General features: G+C 39.5%; 1 protein-coding gene across 3 annotated transcripts in view; it reads right to left on the bottom strand.

Annotated features, from left to right (window-relative positions):
• Positions 1-3929: 3929 nt before the first annotated feature.
• The window catches only part of SIN3A (SIN3 transcription regulator family member A), a 77165-nt gene continuing 56032 nt past the window's right edge, over positions 3930-25062 (bottom strand). For all 3 annotated transcript variants that reach the window (XM_007478187.3, XM_056799110.1, XM_001379892.5), the window contains exons 12-21: positions 24582-24698; positions 21878-22116; positions 20411-20594; positions 19098-19671; positions 16114-16283; positions 10101-10274; positions 8682-8774; positions 7183-7277; positions 6426-6633; positions 3930-5207 (exon numbers count right to left, since the gene is read on the bottom strand). In XM_007478187.3, the coding sequence (XP_007478249.1) occupies positions 4977-5207; positions 6426-6633; positions 7183-7277; positions 8682-8774; positions 10101-10274; positions 16114-16283; positions 19098-19671; positions 20411-20594; positions 21878-22116; positions 24582-24698 (2085 nt within the window). In that variant the 3' untranslated portion in view covers positions 3930-4976. The remainder of the gene's footprint in view (positions 5208-6425; positions 6634-7182; positions 7278-8681; positions 8775-10100; positions 10275-16113; positions 16284-19097; positions 19672-20410; positions 20595-21877; positions 22117-24581; positions 24699-25062) is intronic.

A 25062-nucleotide genomic window follows, 5' to 3' on the forward strand; every position in this document is an offset into this window, starting at 1 on the left:
CCAAAAAGTAGGACTGGGGGACTTCCTATTGCAGACATAGTATCTTCTATTTCTATTTTCCAACTCCAAATTTTGTCCACTTTCCACTGCAGGACACTGGATGAGATGTCGAAGGCTAAGCCTTGTTAGGGAAGAGGGAGGGGGCCTGGTTTACACAGCATAATTGTTGAGTGTGTGAAAGTCATTTCAAAGAGAGATGAGAGCCATTCCATAGAGCTCCAGAGGGAATGAACATGGACTAAAAGGACAGTAAACAAAAATGCTCATTTTCTGTATAATCAATGTCAAAAATGGCCTTCAAATAATCTGAACTCTCCAACAATCACTATTAGCTAGGGAGCTAATGCTATCTGTAAAAGGGATGACCTTTTCTGGCATGAACATCTCTAGAGAGGATTCTACCTCTTGGGTAAGGATGAAGTGCTGGCCAGAAAAGATTCCTCAAAATAATGAGTCTTCTTAGTCATGCTAATTTAGTAAGGGATATCTTCCCACAAGAAGCATTCTAAGGCTTCTTTAAACATTGCATTTCCTTAAACATGCCACCTAAAGCTCTGAGGAGATGATCTTCTGTAATACTCTGTTACCTGCAGGACATCTTTCCATCCAGGACCTCTTCTGCCCTTTGCTGCATGCCCCACTGAGACGGGCAGGAATTAAAATCATTCTTATTCTACAAATGAAGAGCTTGAAAGTAGGGAAATAAAATAGTAATCAGGACATATTTAAGTGCCTTAGGAAAGTGTATTGATCCACACAGTTTCCACTGAAGCATGCCAGTCTTCCATTAAGACATTCCTCTAAGTTGTCCTGGCTTCTCTCAGGATGGCTTATTTTAGTTTTAAACAAAGGTCAAAGGCTAGACATTTGAGGACAGCCCCCAAAATAAAAATTGTTCTGGGACACCCTTTTCTACATATTAGTACCTGGAGGCAGTGCCAGGAGATGATGTTTTAATGCAATAGAAACAGTTATAGTCTTTAAGCAAAAGGGAGGGTTGGAGGTTGGAGACGATTGACAAGAATTTCTATTAATGACTGTTTTTATCTCTATGCTTCCATACTGGGTGTTAAAAAATGGCAAATATATTTTTTTATTCCTATCCTACCATATTTCAAGCCTGGATTAGCCTCTATTCTGTCAGTCCCTTAATTTAAGATTGTTTCTTCATGAAGAGGCAGAAGTAGATATTTTACAGTCCTTTCCAACTCCTCACACTTCTAAGTCTAAATCTCAAATCTAAGTTCCTATGCACTGAAGACCAACGACAATCCTGTCATCCACACACCTTTTTCTCCCACCATCACTTAATATGAGTTTTCTCAACACTAGCCAGGCTTGTAGTGCTGTCCTTCTACCTTGGTTTTTGGTAGATTTTGGTCAGTCCCATGTCATAGTAGTTGTGGATACACATGAGGATGAGAATAGCTCTCCACCAAGGTTCAACACAAATACATTTAATGCAAGTGTCTGGTAGGAGACAGGAGTCTCTAGCTCACACTGCAACCTCTTTTCATGGTACCATGTTATGATGGTATTATTTATGTATGGATGATGTGGCATCATCATAGCTCAAAATAGATGAAGTAATGCTAAACATATGGTCTGCATTTTACAGATAGGAGAAAGGAACAGTTCCTCACCTGACTACTCCACTTGAGTTGAATACCTCATTATTTCCCATCCTATATCAATTAAACATACTGTACCTGATTTCCATTCTTGACCAACAACTCTTTTCTTCATTTTAGATGTTTCTTTAACACCCTCCATCACAGCATAGAGAACTAATCCTGTTCTTTAAAAGATTGTGCCAAAAGAGTACAAGCATTGGCAGGTCCTTCCAAAAATGGAAACACAGTTTTAAGTATGGGACAAGCTTCTGAAGGACCAATTGGCATCAAATTCATGATGGTTCACTAATAGAAGGTTGGTTCTTAGGTATAATTTTTTAAAATCATTGAATCTCAGGAAGCTGCTTCTTTGCTTCAACAGAAGCCATACTCATGAATGAAATCATACATTTTCTCTATTATTTCAGGCGCACAGTAAAAGGAAGGTGGCTAAAGAAGCCATGTGGAGAGCACCCACATGGCTAGTTAGAATAGGCTTTTTCCTCTCTGCCTTCTCTTATTCAAGTAAATATTAATAAACTATGGAAATTAAGGACCAGAGTTTAATTTAGTTATTACACAAGCAATGCAGTTTCTCTCTCACACACACACACAGACACAAATGTACCCCCATCTCCCTTGATTTGCTGAAACAAAGCTATTCTAAACAAGGACGATCTCTTTGCCCTTCCCCTTCCATGTGTATGAAGAAGGGTTTTTCCCTCAACAAACTGGCCTCATTCTTCCAATTTCTATGAAGTATATATTTCTCTTATTTTTTGTGTCTAACTTCTAACCAGGACCAGAAGAGTTTAAAATTTTGACTGGTCCAAATATAATGTCAGACACATATTACATGAACAATTTTTTCCCCTAACTAGAAAAAAAAAAGATATCTGGGAATGAAAACAGGCATTCAAGGGCAAGGTTTTCCATACAAACCTCCAACTTCATTTTCACTTGAATTGAATCGAAGGTAACCATGGCAGCTTTTTCTCCCTACTGGGAAACCAGAGGAAAAAATATATATACACCACACTTAGCCCTGATATTTTAATGGAGATACTGCACTACAGTCAAGTTTACATTTTTTATAGAAATCATCACATGGAAAGATGGCCAAGGTCACAGTACAGAATACAAAAAGCAATGTAAAGTTAAAGGAAATTTTTGCTATCTTACAAGCTGGGATCAGAGCTTGGAGCTCCAGATGTCTTACATCAGGAGGAATGAAAAAGTCAAGAGTTTTACCCACCCTTGCTTTCATAAGGTCTCCTTGTGTTTAAAAAATGTTATTCTAAAACAAAAACCAACTCTGGGGGTGGGGGGAAGGGCTGCCATATTCCCCGGATCCTTCTTCCCGAGTGGGTATAGGACTTTATTCAAAACTGCTCTTGATGACTCACTCCCCTCTTCTCCCTGCAGGAGGCTCTTTGGCTGTCCCCAGTCACAGGATTCTGGGCCCTTTCTCAAACCTTTCCACCTGACAAGGTATTTAGGGAAGAGCTGTTTCTTCTAAACTGTGGCTCTATTTCATACCCCTTGCCCACATTTTCAAGACAAAAGATGTTTATTTAAATAAAAGCAGAAGAGTCTGATATTCAAAGAGAGGTCAAAGAGAGGCTGGTCTCCTATTCTGAACCCTCCATCCTCCCTCATTGAGAATGTTTACTTATTGGAGGATTGTTAAACTCCAGGGCCAAGATGCTGAAAGTCACACAAACACTAAAGCACTCTGGGTCAGGTGCTAAAGTGAATGAGTGGGTCTTGGCTCAGAAGCCCAGGCTGACCACTTCCATCCCAATCACTCACATTTAAATGCCTGTCAGTAGTGCAGGTTTAAACTTCTATAATTAAAAAAATATATATCCCATTTGTGATTTTTGCTGGGGAAATGTATCGCAAAATTCCTCTTACTTGCCTAGCCCCCTTTATATATACCCCCACCCCCATCCATACACGCACTCACTCAACTCACTCACTCACTCTCTCAAATACTGGTCTGGTACTTAGGATATTCACCCTCTCTCCCCCCAATACTGAGAAGAAAAAAATAAATGAATACAATTAAAATGGCATAGCTCAATAACTTGCCCCAAGTGAAGGTTTTCTGAACTGGAAGACAAGGCAGATGCGACACTTAACTAATAGAATAAAGTTCCTTACATTGGAGGCAGACTATTTGAGCTGCTTTGTCATGACCATTTAAAGCAAAAATCACATTTCCCTCTTTGGGATTTGAAGCCAATGAATTAGTAGCATTTGACAGAACTGTGCTAAACAGTATCTTTTTAGGAGGACCAGGGGTTGAGAATGTTTTCCTCAAGTAAGAAGCAAGCTTTATTTATTACAAAAAAAGGGGAGGGGGATAAGGAGGAGGGGGAGAAAAGTTTCACACAAAAGCACTACAATGGTAACTCCCTTTGGTAAAAAGTGTAATAAATGTCTTGTACATCTGTTTGTAAAGACTAAATCTGAAGCCACCCGGTACTGTGGTACACAAGAAGCTAGAACAGTTATGCTAGCACATCAAAGCATATTTCCTTTAATAAAAAAAAAAATTGACAGTATGTACATTATTTACAAAAAAGAAGGGGGGAGGGGGAAATCAAGTTAAAACTTTCTCTGTGTGCAAGAGTGTGTGTGAGAAAAGCTGGTGGATGGCACTAGGCTAGACTAGTAAACAAGCAGGTACAAAACAGTTCCACTGGAGCTAAAAAGGACCAACTGATTTGACCTTAGTGAGTCAGGGGCTCAGGGACCAGAAGACAATAGAGGGAGGCATGAGAGGCAGGGCAATCATCAATAAACAAGTCCACAGATGCTCCCAAAGCCAAGCCACAGGGCCCAGTTACCCTGCAGGGATCTGGATGGATGGGAAGAACCCAAAGAAAAGGACATCTGGTTTGGGACGGTGGAGGGCAGGGAGTAGGAGGATGGTTTAGAACATTTCTGAACTTAAAAAAAGTCCTTTCCTATCAGTCTTCCCAAATGCCACATCCAGGAGAGCATTTACAGTGTCCGGTTTGCTCATTCAATGCCCAGGCTGTGGGGAATAAGGGCTCAGCACCACTGGGGTGGGCGAGCAAAACCGCCTTTGTCCATGCCTGCATGACCCTCAACAGGGACCCTCCCTCCCTCTCTAGGGCATGCCCTGGAGTCCCAGACTCCTGGGAAATACAAGTCCCAGCTTAGCTTTAAAAAGGATCCATGTTCCAAAACTTTAGCCCACTGGGGAGAGGCTGTACCAAGCTGCCCACTAGTCAGGTGGCCATGTTACAGAGACACAGTGAGGTCTGAAAGGCATCGTGCTTGTTTCCCTGATGCGCGGGGACACACACGCCACACATCCATTCTGGTGAGTTACGGCGTCTTGAATATTGTGCCGTATTTGACTCGGTACTTGTTAATGCTCACAAAATGCAGGGTCTCTGTGTCACAGGTGGTAGTGCAGGGAACCAAGCCTTCCAGCCCCTCTCCCATCAGCCATTTGTTGGTCTCAGCTGCCATCTCACGGGTCACATGTTCCTTGGTCCATTTGTCCACCCAGGCCTGGAACCGCTGGTGCAGCCGCTTGCTTACTCGTTCATGGGACTGCCAAGAAGGTAAAAGATGAATCTAGCACCATAAAATCTTTGTAAACATTAAATCAGCTTTTTCCTTAAAAATCTTATGCTAGGTGGCTCAGTGAATTGAGAGACAGACTTGGAGATGGGAGGTCTTAGACTTAAATCTGGCCCCAGAAACTTCCTAGCTATGTGACCCTGGACAAGTCACTTAACCCCTATTGCCTAACCCTTACTATTCTGCTCTTCTGCCTTGGAAGCAATACACAGTATTGATTCTAAGATGGAAAGTAAGGTTAAAAAAAAAATATATTGTCCGGAGTCAAAACAGAGAAAGATGCAGACTCACGTTCTTGACTTCAATACTTGCTGTATGGCACTTTGGGTCAAGCTGGGGTGAAGACCCTCACTAACTATTCAACCAACCTTTCTGCCTATTTGTTCTATTTACCTTTAATTCTACTCATGCATTACTTTCTTATCTGAGAGTCTCCATTGGGTACTATGAATGGGAACTCTGTGAGACACCGAAGACAGGGATAAATAACTGCTCTGTGTCTTAGAAATGTCAGTCAAAACCCTTGAAGGGAAAGACTTTCAAAGCACATACCAATGAAGAGAACTGTATAGGCCCATTAGCCTTTAGTCATCCAGGTAAGCAAAGAAACTGAGGGTGAAAGGATTACGCTTCTACTTCTCAAATCTGGACCTCTTAATGGCCCCCTAATGGGAGAGGAACAACATCTAATCATATTTTAAAGTCTCCAAAGGAGCCCCACTAGTTCCACATATTGTCATTTTTTACTATTAATTAGCTACAAGAATGACTAAATAAATACACAATTAATAAAGAGCTTCTCAATTCAAAGATTCAGACTCAAACTGTTTGTTAGGGCTAAAAGAAATTTGAATTCATCTGCTTCAACTCCTTGACTATATAAATAATGAATCTGAAGACCAGAAAGAGGATTTGACTTGGAAGAGCCAGTGTTTAATTAGAACACACTTGCGTTTTGATTAGAAAACCATGATTTCTCTTCTACTAAACACATCTTTGAACCTTCTCCTCATCTAGTATCAGCTCACCCCTCCATCCCCCACCCCCCAATTTGAGGAGTGAGAGAATTAGGAATGAGGAATGGGGGAAAGAATGCGAGTTTCTTTCCTCAAACCAGGAGGCTGGGGGTCCACCTTCAGGAATCTGTTAAGAGAAAAACCCCCAGTTGTTAGGTGCCTCTGCTCTCACCTGCTGGGCACGAAGCAGAGCCGTCCTCCGATACATGTAATCCTCCGACTTGATTACATACACCATCTTATAAGAATTCAGTTTGAATCGACACTCCAACTTGTCCAAGCTCTCCACATTTTCCATGGTCTTCTTGCTGTTTCCATCTTTCCCTTCCTTCTCCTGTTGTTCCCGTCCACGCTGACATTTACGTATGCGCCTTAGATTCCTGCAAACCAAAGAGTCCCTGCTGGGATCAGCTCTTGTCCTTGAGGCTGATTTAGAGAGACTACCTGGGCACTGGGCCACTTTACTCACTTCAGCCTGAGGACATCATGTCCAGCATCAAAGGCCACTAATGCCAGGGAGCACAGACTAGGGGGAAATCTCTCTTTCAGGCTCTGTACTCCATGCTAAGGATGTAAATGTCTCAGGGCTTCGATTCCATATTTGGGAAAGAGCAATGCTTTTCTTGCTCCCATACCACCGTTTTTGTTTTAGAACGGTTGTCTTTATTTTCAGATGAAAAGCCAGAAATCCCTATCTCCGATTAGTTACAAAAAGCAGGCCTTCACTAAAGCGCTCATCTCCCTTCTGGGAGATGATGAGCATTCTCTGGGTTAAGAGCAGTACAAATCTGTCAAAAAGCAGGTTAAAAGGATAAATGGAAAGATAAGGAAGTCAATTATTTTAACAGACATCTAAGTTTAAATTCCTAAACAAAATCTTTAGATGGATCAACCCAAAATCAGTAAAATTTCATGCTCACTTCACTCACCTGGGCAGAAATACTGGCTTTTGGGCCAGATGCTCTCTGAGTTCTGGGGAGGTAGTATCTGAGTTTACATAGCGCTCAACATAGTCTGACCATCGCTAAAAAGAAAGACATTTAAAAAAAAATAGGTTGTCACTATTCAAACTTACTTGCTATAACTTCATAAACATTCTAGAAAAGCCCAAAAACCTCAAATTTCTAACTGAATGCCTACCTACTACAAAAAATGTTTATAATTAGTTATGACAGAAGATATAATCTTTTGCATCTTTTGTGTTCTCACATAAAAATTAAGCAGGGAGGTCCAGGTCCTCACCCACACTGCCACTGATGAAGGTAGAATGTGATATGGTAGAAGAATCACTTCAATGAAACATTTATATTCCTCAGGAAATATAAAAGATGCATATGATGTCTTCATGACCTCAAGGTGCTTGACATTTAGTTAACAAAGTGACACTAGAAAGGAAATTTTGGAAATAACCTGGCAAAATCTCTTTATTTTATAGATAAATAAATGCAAAAAATATAGGCCCAGGCTTAGAGTCAATAAATAATAAGGCACCTGGATTCAAACCAAGGGCCTCAGATTCCAAATATAGTACCCATACTGTGAAAAGGAATGACATAAAAAACATAGTCAAGAGTGGAAATCCAATATGGCAAACTCAACGTGTGTATCAGGCCAAAGTTATAGGGAAGGCTTCAGAGAGAAGGTACATTTCCCCCAAAGGAAGTTGTTCTTGGTCCTTCTAATGAATCCCTAATCTGTCTTCCCCAATTACCAAGTCTATGTTAGTCTGTTTAGCTATAACACTGCCCCAGAAATTAAAATTTTTAAGGGTAAGTACTGCTTTGTTTCTACATATGCACTCAAACCAGCCTAGTTCAGGCCTCCATTCCTTTTCCTCTGAACTATTTCAGTAGCCTAAGTCCTAATTAGTCTATTTATCTTCAAGCTTTCTCCTCTGCAATTTATTCTCCCCTCAGCTACCAAAATGATTTTACTGAAGTGCAAGACCAACCACGTGTCACTCCCCTACTCAACAAAGTCCAGTGGTTGCCTAGTATCTCTTAGAATAAGGCAGGCTAAACAATGTACAATGAATAAACATAGTATTGGGCTTGAAAGCAGTTACTTAGAATCCTGCCTCAAGACCCCTATTAACTGTAAGTTGGTTCCTGGTACAGCTTTAAATAGGAAAAGGCTCAATGCCACATTAGAAGCTCCACTTCCAGGCAGTGGAGCCCAAAGGATTTCCTGAGGAATCCTGCCCTTTAGCAAGAGTCTAATGGAAATGACATACATTTTATAACTGCCCAATGTCACAACCTTCCCATGCTGGGCTCTCACATAGCATGATAGCTTTGTGGGGTGAGGAAGAGACAGCCAAGCATGATACATGGCAGTCCTGCTCAAAGGAGAACACACCACACATGGTAACTTTACATGAAGGTAGGAGGCCTAGCCTACCACCTCTGGCTGATTGACTCATACATACCTCTGCCTCCACAGGGTCATCTGAGTTTTCTTCTTCTGTGTCTAGTAGCTCGATGGTCAACTGAACTTGGCCTCTGCTCTGAATGAACATGAGCTACAGGTGAGAGGAAGAGAGAGTTAAACAATAGACTATCTCTACAGGTGATAGAGAATGAAAGTGATGAGGTTCAAAGGTTACTTTCATATACATTTATACTATCACAGAAAAAAAAAGGAGGAAAGTACTGAAAAATATTGGCAGCTAATAGCAAGATATAATGAAGAATGTTTAAAATATAGAGCAGTATCCCACTGATTGCTAGTAAACAGGTCAAACTCAAGGATTCTGTTCCAAGTTTACTACCAGCTATTTTACTAGTCTCATACAATGTCAATGCAACAACAAAACCTTCATTTAAGGAGCAAGATGAGCCTAACCATCTCATTGAGTTGTATAAAGACACTGTCAGAAGTTAATCACTGAGTCACAAAGGGATTGTCCCCTCCAAGGTTCTAAAATCAAATGGTCAACACACAGGCAAGAGCAAACAAGAGAGGTAGGCATTATTTGATCAATGGCATATAGACATGGCCTTCTACACCCCACTGATGTGAATGCACTCTTACTCAAAAAGGACTGCTGCAAAAGATGTTGATCCATGTCAAAAGATTTATCTAGATCTACTACTTCCAAGCATGCATAAGACCACTGGGTAAGAAAGATTTCCATCCATATAAGTCTTTTTTTCCTTTTTTTTTAAATCCTTACCTTCTTTCTTAGAATTGATAATAAGTATTGGTTGCGAAGCAGCAGAGCAGTAAGGGCTAGGTAATAGGGGCTAAATAGACCTCCCCAGGATCACTAAGATGGGAAATGTCCAAGTTCAGTTTGAACCCAGGACCTCCTATCTCCAGGTCTGGCTCTCAACCCACTGAGGCACCTAGGTGTCCCCATCCACATAAATCTTTAAGGATAAATCCTTTTAGCCTGAAATCAAGCAAATGGTAATAACGTTGGGCAATCAAAATTGAAAATAACTTAAATTGCAACTCTATTACCATCTTTCTCATGAGAAGAGAAGTGTACTTTGGTGAAAAGAGAACTGGGCAAAGAGATAAACACTTGGGTTTGAGTGAGAGCTCTGCTCTTTGCCTACTGTGAGACCCTGAAATGTAACTTGTCCCTAAATTGCCAATCAAGTAGGGGAATAATCCTTGCAGGAGCCACTTGTCAGAGTTGGTCAGAAAATCAAATAAGATATGTATGAAAAACTCTAAAACTGTTAGGCACTATACAAATGGAAAGTTTAGTATTATAGAGACAATTTGGGAGCAAATCATTTCATTGAATCAAATAGGCCTATGAGGATTAAATTATTCCTTCACTTGGGTTCTTCCTGCCATCCCTTCTGGGAACACCAAGCTTCTGAACAGCTCTCACCTTAAAGCAGTTCTCATCTGACATGAGCTGTTCTGCTTTCCGCTGATATGTGGATTCCATAAGAGTTCGAGAGGTCTGTGTATTTAGGGTGCCACCTGTGGCACTGTTGCTGTTTTCTGCCAAGTAGAGGTCAGTCACTTGTACACAAATCTCATCGCTCACAATGTGCTGGAGCTAGGAAGATGCAAAGTGAAAAGACATAAAGAAAGAAAATCTCAGAACATGAACCACATATAAACTAAGTTAACAGCTCTACTTTTCTCACATTATTTATTCAAGTTCTTTTTGCTCATTCTATCTAAGAATCCCAAAGGTTTGGCTCTGAAATGAAAAAAGCAAGAAGCAAAGGTAAAAAAACATAATTCTTTAAGAACTACATTATTATTGTGAAAGGGAAAAAAGATGAAGCTAGGTCAAATCTTGAAGCATTGTAATGTACAGCATTACTGGTCATCCACCAATATTCTTATCCATGTGCTAATTGATGAACTCAATTGAATAGAATACTCAAGAGTAATTTAGTATCAATTAGCTCTGCATTCATTTAAAAACCACTATAACAGCTATTTAGAGACTGATTAACAGTTGGAATTGCAGGATTGCCTTATAAACACTGCCTTTGTCAAATCTGGCAGTTAGAATCTTTTGGAATATTATTAACTATATCCAGCCTCTTTAAGTATTTTAATTCTGAAATTAAAATTCCCTCTGAGTGGAAAATTCATATAATTGGGGCAAAGTTAAAACAGAGAATTATAAGAATTGAAAGCACAAAGCGACATCTAATTTGGATCTACTTTATTACTTAAAATAGTCTGAACTCAGGAAACCTTAGTATTAGTAGGAAACACTAATTTTTTTTTTGAGGTGGCAATAATTATGACAACTCAGAATTTAATAAAAATAGGAAAAAAGGAATAAAAAATGATTTAGAAGAATAACTGTGGGGACACTAATACACTGAACTGATCCAATCATTCTGGAGAACAATTTGTAATTATAAATAGAGTGCAATAAAACTGTGTATACCATTGCTGGGTCTATTTCTAAGGAGATCAGGAAAAAAGGAAAAGAACCTATGTTTCAAAATATTTATAGCAGAATTATGTTGTGGCAAAGAATTGGAAATCAAGGGGATGTCCATCAATTGAGGAATAGTTAAACAAATTGTGGTATAATATTGTGATGGAATGCTACTACTATGACATAACTAATGATAAGCTGGTTAATCTTTAAAAACTTTGTAAAGAACTAGATGAGATAATGACGAGTGAAACAAGTAGAACCAAGAGAACATTAAATATAGCTACGGATAATATTTGAAGAATATTTTGTCAATAGTCACCGAAACACAAAAGACACAATCTATATATACAGATCTATTTGCCAGATGATGCCTTCTATGGTATGGAGAGGGGAGGGAAAGGTTGAGATCCCAAAATCTAATAATTGCTAAATGCCTCCTCTTCCCCTTCTCATCCCTCCCCCAAAAAGAATAACTAATTCACACCAAAATAAAGCCTGTGTTCTAGGAGATAATCAGAAACTAGAAGTCATCTTCAAATACCATTAGTGGTTGAGGAAAGTACAATCTCCAAGTTTGGCCCTAATCAGCAATCAGCAAGTAGTAAAAAGCAGCAAAGGATCTCCTAGATTGTTTCCCTAAAATAAACAAGGATTTTTTTTTTTAATAGCACCATTGGTAGGAAAAAAGTAGCTGAGAATACTCAAAAGTGGAGTTTGGGGAATCCAACACTATACCTATGCCAGCTTGGTGCCTTCTTCATTCTGATGCCACATACATAGCCAATAGTCTTTTTATCTTAACTTCATTTCCAAAATGGGTTTTCTTATTGGCAAAGGCATTTTCCATTTGTCAAGAATTACATCAGAGTTCTAATGCAAATCAGTTCAGTTTAAGTTAAGAGGCCAAAGACTCTACAGTGAGTTAAACCTTATAAATTCACACTCACATTTCTGATGCTTGTTCCCCTATGATCTGGGCCTCAGTTTCCTCATCTGTAAAATCCCCAGGCTAGATGAGATGGCATCTAAGGCCCGCTATAGCACTAGTTCTAAGGTTTAAAGATTCTATCTTCTTGAATATATGACTAATACCTATCACCTCTCTTGGGCCTTTGTTTCCAACTGCCCATCTACAAACTGACAAGAATTGGACTAAATAATATCAAAAAGACAACAGTCCTAACTCAAACACTGGACTGGGTCAAAATAAGAAACCAATGCCTGTAGATAAGTAGGCATCTTAAGTTCTTTCCTTCTAAGCTTTTCTTGCTACAAGATCCATTTCTACTGGACAAATCCAGTTGCCTTCTTAGCTATTGCTTCTGTTTAGTAATGAAAGCTGAAATTTTCTGTTGACTGGTTGGACAGGAATCACCATGTAATGGTATTAAGTATGAATGGATGGTGAAACAGAAGTATCAAGGTGAAACCGAAGGAAAAAGAAAGCAAGATTTCGGAAAGGTCTTCCGGGTCAGGGAGACTGCATGAAAATAAACAGGGAGAAAAGACTGAACAGAGAAGAGGTGAAAGTTACAAAGGAAGAGGATAAAAGTGAGGAAACAAGGTCTGAGTAAAGGTTCAAGTACCCAAGTAGAGTCCTGCAAAAGGAAAAGGATATGAGTCAGACTGAGAAAAGAAATAAAAACAGAGATAATGGAGAAAGAATAGCATCATGACTTGAACCCTTTGGAGGCAAAGGAAAGAAAACATGGACTAGAAAGCCTTCATCAGATCCATGTCAAGTATGTCAAGTATGAGATGAGACAGTCTGCTCTGAATGAAGAGCTAGAATCTGACTTTTGGTGGGTGTATTCAATGTAACCATTACTGAGAGGAAAATTTGCACTGAATTAAGTAACTCATTCCAAAGAAGCAATGACAGAATAAATGAATAGTCTATGGACTCAGCCTTAATATTCTCTCTAACAGATTTTACTATTCTGGGAGCAGGCATCTGGAGTAATCCACAATTAGTAATGGGCAGAAGAAGGGACCAAAGGGTCAGAGAAACAAGTGTCACTAGGCATCAAAGAAGGGAGTGTTGAAAGAAGCTGACTGGTACACACTCTAGGGAGGGAGGCAAGAGAAGCCGAAGGAATGAATAGAGCAAGAAATCATGACAAAGGCAACAGATAAATAGTAGACACTTGAGATAATTAGAAAGGTGAAAAGCAGGGAGACTATGATTGAAAGCAAGAGCTCTGTGTGTAAGATTCTGGCCACTTTCAAGCTATGGCTTTAGTGACTATCTTGGATGTCAGTCAATGACAAAAGATGATGCTACATTTGGACTTTGAAAGGGAGGAAGTGGCTTCAAAACTGGTGGCTGAGAGTAGTCTGGAAGTGGCATTTAAAGAGAATAAAAAGGAAGATGAGTCCTCCTTCAGAGGCTAGAAGAAGCAGAAAGAACATCCTCATCCTCCACTAGAGGCTGGAAAGGATTTGGGGGAAAAGAGAAAATAATAATTCTATTTAAAATTCAGTGTCATGAGTCAGCTGGGTGAAACCTGCTCTCATTTCCTAAATAAATGGTATCAGGGAAACAAGTAGAAGGTAGCAAAATGGACCAAGGGCTTTTTAGTCCTTTAGGCTAAACTTAGGAACCAGGGAAGGCCTACATTCAAACCCTGATAGACATTAACTGGGTAAGCAAAACACTCTGAAGTCCAAGTTTCCCAAATGTAACATGAAATAATAATTCTGCTGTATCTTCCTTGTAGGAATGCAAAGGGGTTCACACAAATGTACTATGCAAACTTTAAAGCCCTGTTCCAGAGATTCCTAATGAAATTTTATCTTGCATGTTTCACTTAAAAGACAGTCTACTACACATGTAAAAATCAGCCACCTTGAAGCTTAAAAACTGCCTTCACTATGTTATTGCACCATTTAAAAACAGGTCTATCAAGTTTCTGATGGACTACATTTTCCTCTGCATATCTCTTCCCTCTCTAAGAAAGCCAACATGCCTTCTAAGAATTTTTATGAGGAAAAGAAAAAAACCCCCCAGCAAAATCTATTAACAGATCCAAAAAACTGAGTTACTTCTAAATGACCCAGAAGTATTAACTCCATTTGATTGCAGAATTTCAGACATAGAAGAGACCTTATTGTAAGTTAAATCCAAACAATTCCTTCATTTTACTGGTAAGAAAACTGTACCTGGGGACAGAGTTAGGATTAAAATCCAGGCCAGGTCCTACTGACTCCTTTTCCAGACTTCTTTCCACCAGATCAGGTGGCTTTCCCAATGACAGCCAAAGATATTGAAAGGAATTCTAGTTCAGATCCCCTTATTTCAGAGATAAGGAAACTAAAGTCCCAAGAGAGGTGATAATTTGCTCAAGATCACAGAGATAACAAGTAGATGAGGTCCAGGACTCACACCCAAGTCTTCTAATTCCAAATCCCTGCTCTTTCCACTATACCCTGGGCAACACAATTTATATAATACCAATCTACTGCAATCATAATTACTATCAGTAGTACCTATAAGAATATCTACATTTCAGTGATACTAAAAGGCCCAATCATTTTTCAAACACAAAAAGCACAATTAGTTGTGTTTATAATTTTCCCCCAAAATGTTATAAAGAATAGGGATTTTGAAAAATGTTCATTTTAAAATCTAAACTGACCCAATGAAAGTGTATATATACACTAACTGTTCCAAGATAACTACCAGGGCATTTAGCATAATGTTAAAAACGGATTAGCCAAGGAAAACAAGAGGCACCACAGCAACATTTTAGCCAGATCTATTTACAAAGGAAATACAATCTTCTGTGATACTGAAGGCAAGGATTCAAGAAACAAAGACACCATGAACTATATCCTTTTAGAGAATTCAGAGCTCCAGGCAAAGCATTAGAATCAGTTTTCTGGGTACTCTCATTTGTTTTTATTATGGTTGTTTTAAATAACTAACTGATAAAGTACCCAGTCAAGAGTTAACAGGTTGGGAGCAGCTGGGTAGCTCAGTGGATTGAGAAGCCGGAACTAGAGATGGGAGGTCCCAGGTTCAAATCTGACCTCAGACACTTCCCAGCTGTGTGACCCTGGGCAAGTCACTTAACCCCCATTGCCTAGTCCTTACCACTCTTTCTGCCTTGGAACCAATACACAGTATTGATTCAAAGACGGAAGGTAAGGGTTTAAAAAAAAAAAGAGTTAACAGGTTTCTGGGTAAATAACAATGAAAGGGGATAGGGAGGTAGCAGAGTGGATACGCCTGGAGACAAGAGGACCTGAGTTCAAAATTGGCCTCAGACACTTCTTAGCTGGGTGACTCTGAGGGAAGTAATTTAACTCTCATTGTCTAGCCCTTGCAGCTCTTCTGACCTAGAATTGATCCTTGGACTGAAAGGAAGGGCTTAAAAAAATTAAAAATTAGAGGGGAGAAATATAAAACATAATCATTCACCATAACACACCAAAACAAGGAGAATCTCTGTGAGAGATGAGGAAGAAAAGCAAGTATCTGTTATACTATGATACATACCCTTTCCCTTTTAAATAAATTACAAATGCTAAAATGTAAAAAGAAGGACCTTAAAAGAAAAGGGAGCCTCATATCCTTGGAGTCAGTCCCCTGAGACCAGCTCACTCTCAGAACCTGCCAGCAAAGTAGGTAGTGGGGTGGAGAGGAACTGAAACTGCTACATGACATTTGAATGACCATGGCCAGCACTACTCTCTCACTACGGACTATAAAACAATGAAGCAGAAGATCCCAGAATCTTGGCCAAGAGAAAGATCTATGTACAAACCATATGGCTCTAAAAAACAAAGCACAGGTCTTCTGATAAGAGAAAAGAGAGATTTAATACTCTCACTATATTCTCCACACTCCCACCAAAAAATCTGTACAGATTGTTTTAATAGGAAACTACTTTTCTAGATTTCTAACTAAAATTTTTTTGCTCTATCTGCTAAAGAATTCTCTTTATAAAAAAAACTATCTCATCTCCAACTTTCCCTTTCTCACCTGTCTGACAATACTCTGGATCAGTTTGTCCATGGTGAAGGCAATGTAGGCATGGATAGTGAACATCTCTCTCAGGGAGTCCTCATACTGAGACGAGTCTATGTTGCCATCCAGCAGGCTCCGCACCATGTCCAGGAAGGCTGGGTAATAATCTTCAACATCAACATCCACTGTTGGAAAGAAGTGAGATGATTAAAGCCAAACATCAAGTCAAGGCACTTCCCATGGGAACTCAGCAAAGCCAGCCAATCCTTGAGGCCGGAGATGGCCTATATACTTGAAAAGGTGGATAAACTATCAGCCCAGCCTGGCCAAGAAGAGGACACTGACTCTGCAACGAATAGCAGATTCTAAAATTAAATGACCAACCACTGGCTTCTCTGAGTGATTCTAAGAGCCCAAAAATATCATCTTGCTGAGTGCAGGAGGAGAACGCTATTCTCTGGGGTTGTATTACAGCAAAAGTGTTGGGCTCCAAATTGAATGGGGATGGGAGGAGGAAGAGAGTATCAATGCTCAAAGGCTAAGCACTGTCTCCAGACAGAAAAAGAAGAAAATAGGCTATATCCTCTAGGAGTGATGGAGAAGTTTTAGATACAGTGTGCTGTTCCCTGTCCTCACTCTCCCCCCCATCCCAGACAGAGGAGGGAGGAGTGTTCCCATTAACTGATGGACAGAGGGGCAGGGAAGCCTGGTGGAAAGGGGGAGGGGAGCAGCTCTGCCAAAGTCCCTCTTCCTTTCTAGTAATGAAGTCTGGTGGGCAATGGGTACATGTCTAGAGGTCTCTGCATGCCCTTTCTGGCACATGTGCCAAAGGTTTGCCATCACTGCTCTAGGACAAAAAGTCATCTATATTTAATGGTAGTCTCTGTATACATTTGTGAGGGTCTTATTTAAGGATAGATCTTTGACTATATATACACTTTATAAACTGATTAACTGATTAGAACAAACTGATCCACCCACTGGCTAAAATAGACTGAAGAGACTGTTAAGCAACGACTAGAGAGAAAATAAAAGGTAATGTAAAAGAAATCTGAGGTGGCAAATGAAGTTGCCTAGGTCTTCTGCTCATATTTCTATCTAAATTTCAGAACCTTGCAATTTTTTAAGGTAAAATCAGGTATAGTTAGGAACTCTATCCAGAGAAGGCATAAACAATTATTTAGTTAGGGGAAGCTAGATGGCTCAGGGGATTGGAAGCCAGGCTGAGAGAAGAAGGTCTTGGGTCTAAATCTGGATGCACACACTTCCTAGCTGTGTGACCTTGGGCAAGTAACTTAAACTGCCTAGCCATTACCATTCTTCTGCATTGGAAACCAATACACAGAATTGATTCTAAGACAAGGTATGGGTAAAAAAAAAAAAGATTATTTGGTCAAAAGCATTAATTAATGTACAAAAGAGAAAAACAGCCTGACAAATAATGTAAGCACCCTGAAAAGATGTGGACCTTTTGTTTCTATGATTTCTTTCCATTTCCAACTCCTCTGAAAAATTCTGGAATGACCAGTAATTATATAGTGAAAGGAGAACAACCTATTCACTAGTAAGAAAGAAAACAACTCTCACTGCTATGGAACATCAGCCCCAAGAAATTTCAAGTTCTGCCCAGGGCTTTAGTCCTACTGTGGCAGAGGTTATGGAGCTTAAGGTCACCTCAAAAATAAGTGACCTATATCTATAGTCTGTCTAATCGTATACATGTAATCTCTATCAATATTACATATATCTATACTTTTACCTATTCATATATCTATAACTACTTCTCTACATATATATATATGGCATCATTTAAGGAGTCAATCAAGGTAGTCTTATGGCCTTAAATATGCCATTCTAGTTTCATTCCTCGGGGTATAGATGCCTAGGGTCCCACAGTTAGTGTCTGAGATCAGATAGGAACTCAGGTCTTCCTGACCCTACGCCGAGCACTCTGCCTACTGAGCCATCTAGTTGTCCCTAATGGTCAGATGAGCACTTTTGAAATAGCAGTTCCTCACACATATACTTCCCTCGTTCTGCAGGGCCCCGCAGACATCACTAAGGAAAACAATCATGTGGAGAAGGAGACGACCTTCCTCACCACCAGCAGTACAACTGCTGACTGTTTCCAGTTGGCAAGGCTCCAAAGGGGCCCCAAAGAGTACCAAAAAAAGGTAACATGATGACCTTTGTAATTGAGGTGCTCAAAGGACCATAGGGACCAATAGTTTTTCACCTACAGAACTAGAATACTACCCCTGGGTAGCAGATTTGGGAGTCAGGAAGACCTAGGTTCAAATCCTACCTAAGCTATCTATTCACCTCAGCTGTTAGAAGGGAACTAAAAAAAAAACGTCCCTTTCAGACCTAAATCTTTGGTCCTATGATCTCCATTGTCCATTTTGTATGAATTGGTGTAGCTCATTTGGAATCTGAGTATTTGTTTGGATACAGGGACCCAAGTCACATTTGTAGCCCTGATTAATGAGATCTCTTATATACAGGAGTAATTGGCCCTGTCTATCTTTGAGAAGTGGAAGGAACACAGTGAGCGAGCTAGTTGGAGCTACTCAGATGAAGTCACCACTGATGAAACCTAAATCTGAGTAAGTCCATATTGTCTTCTGAATAAGAAGTAATGCTGATTTGCATTTTATCACTACTACTCTTCAATTAAAAAACTAAACATAGCAGCGACCTAAGGTCACTGAGAGAGTGGTCAGCAATAAGACTGACCAGGGAATTCAACAATAGCTGTCTAAACCCTCTTTCAGACAAAGGTAATGGTTCTGAAATAACAGAAGTTAGACATTTGGGAATATAAATTCAAGACTATTTTGCTTAATTGAACGTATTTCCTAAAGGGGATCCCCAACCCCTCTTCTTTTAAAGAGGAGAGTGGGAAGGAGAGGAAATAAATGTTTGATCATTAGAAAACGGAATGGGAAAAAAGAGAAGTGACTAATCCGCCCATCCAACCTCCCCTGCCTAGCACTCACTGGGCTCTTTGAGTCTGAGTTGGATGGCCGGGCTGTCACTCTTGTCCCGCTTGATACCCAGCACTTCCCGTTCCCATTCCCTCTCTCGGTTTTCTTCTTCAATCTGTCGTTCAGCTTGAGAACAAATTCTCAGCAGCCTCAAGCACAGAATCTGGTGCAGCCGCAGGAAGATATACCAGTTGTTGTTGACATAGAAGAGATTGTAGACATCATCCATTCCACGAAACTTCTGAGCTGCTGTGTTGCTGAACAGCAGTTTTGATTTTGGGGGGCTGCCACCCACCCCGTTGTGCTTTTTCGCAGCCCCTGTGGCTTCATCCACATCCATCTCTTCTTCCTCTTCCTCTTCCACATCTGAGAGGTCCCCTCTCTGGGCAAAGAGCAGGTCTGGAATGAAATGATGCATAATCTGCTTGATTTTATATTTGTCTTCTTTCTGGATTCCTGTCTGCCTCTTTACATGGTGGATAATCAAAGCAGCAGCATCTTCCAGTATCTGCTTGTCTTCATAGGCGAGAGAAAGGTGTGGGCCAACAGGGACTCCAGAACTATCTTCTGTAGCCTGCTCTTGCCTCTGGTATAGGAAAGATACAAATGGAGCACACATCAGCTACAAAGTGGACTCAGGCTACTAGGCAACTCTACTGGTTACTGAAGAAATAAGGCATGTGAACCCCACATGGTAACACAAAATATAAGACCCAGGAGTTAATACTCAACATATCAATACTAATAGTACCCTACCAAAATGAAGAACATTTATCAAGGATCTTAAAGGTATTGTGGGAAGCTTTGCCTTTATTTGATGGATGATGAGGGGAGTGAGAATGAAGATTTCTAAGCAGGGACATGACAGGTGCGTAAAAGTGGGCCTTTATGATGACACGCCCAGCACTAGCATGTAGGATGGTTTGAAGGAGGAGACAATAAAAAAGTCTAAGACTAAGATGGAGGCCACAGATAGGAAATGGAATGGGGAGGTTATGAACAAAGCACCTACAGAACTTGATAAATATCCAGAGAACAATGAAGAAATATATCCAGACTTGAGAAAACCATGCTCGTCCCTTTCTGTACAATATATGGGCATGTTACATGAGCCAAGAGGAGTATCCTTCTGTAGATAGAATTGGGGTATTTGATTCTAGGTATGGGGTACAGTTGATGAACCAAGTTCCTTCCAACTCAGATACTATAATACCCGTACTGTAATCCCAGAAGAACTAATATTGATGCACACAATCATATTACAGATGAGAAGGCCTCTAGGGCAATGTTAGTGGCACACATAGAGAAGTTATTTCCCAGCTTACTTCATCGTAGATGCTCTCTATCTCATTGAGTAAGCTCTTTGACCTCAGGACCTTGGTGTCGTTCTGTTTAAAGTTGATGCCCTGGTGGTCTAGGGACTTCAGGTAATACTTCTCATTTTGCTCTCTCCAGACCTTGTTGAATCCTCTCTGAGCTTCTCTCCATTCTTCCTCTTTCATCTTCAATCTTGGATGGACAAAAACAAAATAAAAAGGAACTAAGGGCACAGAAGCACAAAGAACCAGACTCTTCCCAGCTTGTCACCTACTCAGGTCATAACAAGCACTTCAATAGTACTGAAATACATTAGTCTCTTTCCTCTTAACTCTTTTGATTACATCAATGCTTCCATTTGTTTTAAACAAAAATTAATGCACAAGAGGGAGACTACTAAAAGTTCTCAACCTCTTATAGACTTCAGAAATTTGAACTGAAAATACTAACTTTTAAAGAGAATAAGATAGGGAATTATGCAAAAATTAGCAAAGGCTCAAATAAAAAGTTAACATACTAATGTGAAAAGGAGTAAATAGATTCCTTGAATAAAGGAGAGGCAGTTGAAACCCCAGTTCTCTGATATTAATGCAACAAAAAAAAAGTTTAAGCAGCAGAGGTAAATAATAGGCATCTTAGATAACTAGAAGAGAAATTTGCTACACGGTGAAAAGTCATTCAAAAGTTAGATTAGTTGTAACCTTAGATATTGAATAAAGAGAAAGAAAATAAGAAAGAGTCTGTATAAATCAAAATTGCATTGGAAGATTCTGGTTTATTAGGGAAAGTTATTCACTAAGGACTTAAATTATATTTAGAAGTATTTCTGAATGACTGAAATAAAAATTTGAACAACTCACCTAAGACAATCCATTGGGGAATGACAGAAATGAAAATGGGGATAAAAACTATGAGCAATATTGAAGCAAAGAAATTAACTGCTGAATATTCTGTAACTTAAAAGTTGAGAATTAAACCTCACTGGAACTTCTCTTCACAGGTAGAGAGAAAAAGCCCATTTTCAGATACTTATTCTCTGCCACAAAAAGAAATAGACATCCAACAACTTAAGTCTAGTCTTTAAATATATGAAGGGAAAAGAAATGTATATTCCTGGAACTATTCAGGAAGAGATAAATTTTCACTAAAATATGAAATGTTTTAGTTCTCAGAAATTTCATAACTATTTATGTCACTGGTCACAAGCTAATATTTTGAATGCTGAAGCTACAGAATACAGAGAAATCCCATGATGAAGCTACGAAGTATCTTCACCCACTCTATATCCTGGTGCATATACACATACTCAACACCCCAGTCAGGTGGCTTCCTTATGAGTTTAGAAACTTTCTGAAAAAGGATCAATAAAGAAACTCCCAAGTTTCTTATTCAGACTATATGCTACATATTCTTTCCCCGTGCCTCCAAGTCACAAATGCACCATAACATACAATCCTCTATTGCTTGCATGATACCTTTTCAGGACTATGGGGACAGCAATGGATGGGTTCTTCCTCAAGCCATCAATAATGTCAGCTGCTTTATCAGCATAGATCCTCTGAAGTGCTTTGCGGTGGATCACCTCTGAGGAGCCACCCAGGGTGTTGTCTAAGCGAAATTTGGCCTGTTCCTCAGCAGATAAGCGGGAAAGTTTCTTCTGAATTGTCTCAAGGACCCGGATGGTTGCCAAATTGGTTTCTAAGACCACATCAAGCTAAGAACAGAAAAAAAGGTCAGTGCACATATTTATTTTAAAAATTTCTATATTCCTTGAGTAGAGGACACTCCAAGACTAAAGTTGTCACTTTTTCCTAAATAGCAAGTATGTCTTTCATTAAAATTAATCAGAATAAATTTCAGGATGCTAAAATCAGTCATAATTTTTAAAAAATCCATCACCTCATTCAAAATCAGCCTTATCCAACACAAGAAAATTCATGCAATATAGTGTAAAGACAACAACAATTAACATTCTTAGGTATAATGTTTATCTTGTTTAAGTACATATTAACATTTATCTTAGGACCAGATTGATTTTCCTTCATGGGTTGTACAATGGAACTGTGAATTCTTGGCAGACTAAAGACTTTAAAATCATTTTTCAACCTTCAATTGGCTCTAAACAGAATAATTGGAACACAGGGCACTGAAGTCAGGCAGGTCCCAAGACTTACACATCACCAAAGCTATCCACACATGCTTCAAGTAACATCCATCTCAAACTGCCTCCCTAAAGCATCTAATCAAAAACTGGCAAAAGAGAAGTGGGCAACCATTAAGGATGATATATTAATTAGAAAAATTAAATTGGGTTCCCTTCCTAGCAACTGAATCCAACAAATAATAATTGTGTACTAGTTGTAAGGAAGACATTGTAACCAGACACTAGATAAAATTAATTTTATTTAAAGAGTTGAGTTTTTAAGAAAATTTTTAAAAGAGTTTGAAGAGTTGCAAAACCCCAGAATATACTTTGTATATTCTGACTGACTGGGACTCTATGTATGCTTCTTAAAGCAAGACGCCTTCTCACAGTCACCTTCCTAATGCTGGTCATGGTGAATATCCCAGAAGTTGCCAGGCAGTCAGAAGCTTTATTAAGCTAGGACACCCTGTGTGATCAGCAATGACGTGGTAGAGAATGTCTGCATCCAAATGACAGCCCCTACTGGGGTTTCACCAAAGCACCTTTCCATGGGTTTCATGGAGATAAAACACTCTGTTGCTTGCCCCTCACAATGTTGTGAATAAGGCAAGCAACCCCTGCTTAAGAAGCTTGTTTCGTCACTGACCCCCCAAGCAGTAAAGGCCTCCAGACTTTGAGGACAACCCACCTTTGAAGCAAGCAGTTTCTCCTTAAAGTTTCCCTTTAAGAAAAAAATAGCATTTCATGCCAAACAGGAATTACACCTTGATATAACAAGGAGTATTTTTTTAAAAATCAGAGTGCTGACAGGCACCTTACTGGCAACTCAAAGTTTTGGAGAGTTGTCTGGGTCTTAGAGGGGGCTGGTCAAGGGCATTCCCAGAACAGATCAAAGGCAGGATCTGAAAACAGGACTTTCGATGGCACTGGCATGTTTATTCTAATACTTTAAACTTGGGGTAGAGTTGTCCTATGGACAGAACCTGGGGCTCAAGAGTCAGAAATACCAAGTATACCTTCTGCCTCAGACCCAAGCAAGCTGAGTGACTGGCCACATCACTTAATCTCTTTTATCTTCAGTTTCTTCATCTATCAAGTAGGGGGATTAAACCTCCCATGGTTGATGCAAAAGGTCAAGGGAGATAACATATGTAAATTGTGATATAAAGATTAGCTATTATTACTGAATTCAAATCAAGATTTCTATAAACTTTACCATACTGCCTCTAACATCAAAATATAAATTTAGAATAATCTCAATTTACATGTAAACAAAAATGTTTGCCATCTTTGATAATTATTATAAATATATATTAACATCTGGGAGCAAAAACTACTGCAGATTTGTTGACGTTGGTAAACTCTGGGCTATTCCAGCACCAGATAGTGTTTTGTTTTGTTTTTAAAACCCTTACCTTTCATCTTAGAATCAATATCATGTATTAGTTCTAAGGTAGAAGGGTGGCAAGGGCTAGGTAGTGGAGGTTAAGTGACTTGCCCAGGGTCACACAGCTAGGCAGTATCTGAGGTCACATTTGAACCCAAGACCTTTCATCTCTCTATCCCGAGCCACCAGCTGCCCCTGTCTCTCTCTCTCTCTCTCTCTCTGTCTCTCTCTCTCTCTCTCTCTCTCTCACACACAATCATCTTATATATAATCATAAAATGATGACTTCTCTGCTAGCATTGCATTCCTTCTGCCTTCCTACCTTTATTTTCACTCTAGATTTCCATTTCCTCACCAACTTTAATATAACCCATCCATTTGTCTTTGAAATAAATTTCAAATTTAAAAAATTAAAGGAAAAAAAAAGGAATTCTAGGTTCAGCTCACAAACCTAGCCAAGATGTCTGTTGTAAGCAGCTCAAAGAGGGGAACAAGGGGTAGAGGGGAGAAGAGAAGAAAGAGAAGGTATGAACTCAACTGTCTGACCAAATTTCCCCCTTTACAACTCAAACATGCTACTTCCAGAACTAGCAGTCAGCTCTCCAACTCCCTACAACTTCAGAAATCCAAGTAAAGTAAAACTTACCTCAAAGCGTTCATCCTCACATCTATAGATGTGCTCTTCATACTGTGTTTTCTTTGAGCTGACAAAAGTAGAGTCCTCAGACCATGATGGGAAGGACACCCAGGTATCATTTAAAACCTTTGGGGGAAAGGTATAGAGAATTTTTAAGCAAGATTTAAAACTTCCTCCCATCTTAATAAATATTTCTCCTTTTAAAAATATGATTTCACTACCCAAGCTAAAATAGGTCATTTCCTCAGTTTTTCTCCCCTAAGATTTCCCCTTGGTTTTCTACTCTAACAGTTATTTATTATGACCTCCAACTAGAATTGTGTTTACAAAAGGAAACTGGCACAAAATAAGAGAAAGAATTTTCCATCATGGCAATTTGTCACTCTTAAGAGAGTTTCTGGCTTCCTTGGAGTGAATTACCACATTCTAGACACATCTAGCTCTCTAAGAACATGAGGAAGCAGGGAGGATAAGAGTATTGATTCAGCTG

The sequence above is a fragment of the Monodelphis domestica genome, chromosome 1, assembly GCF_027887165.1.
Source record: "Monodelphis domestica isolate mMonDom1 chromosome 1, mMonDom1.pri, whole genome shotgun sequence".
NCBI classification, from domain to species: Eukaryota; Metazoa; Chordata; class Mammalia; order Didelphimorphia; family Didelphidae; genus Monodelphis; species Monodelphis domestica.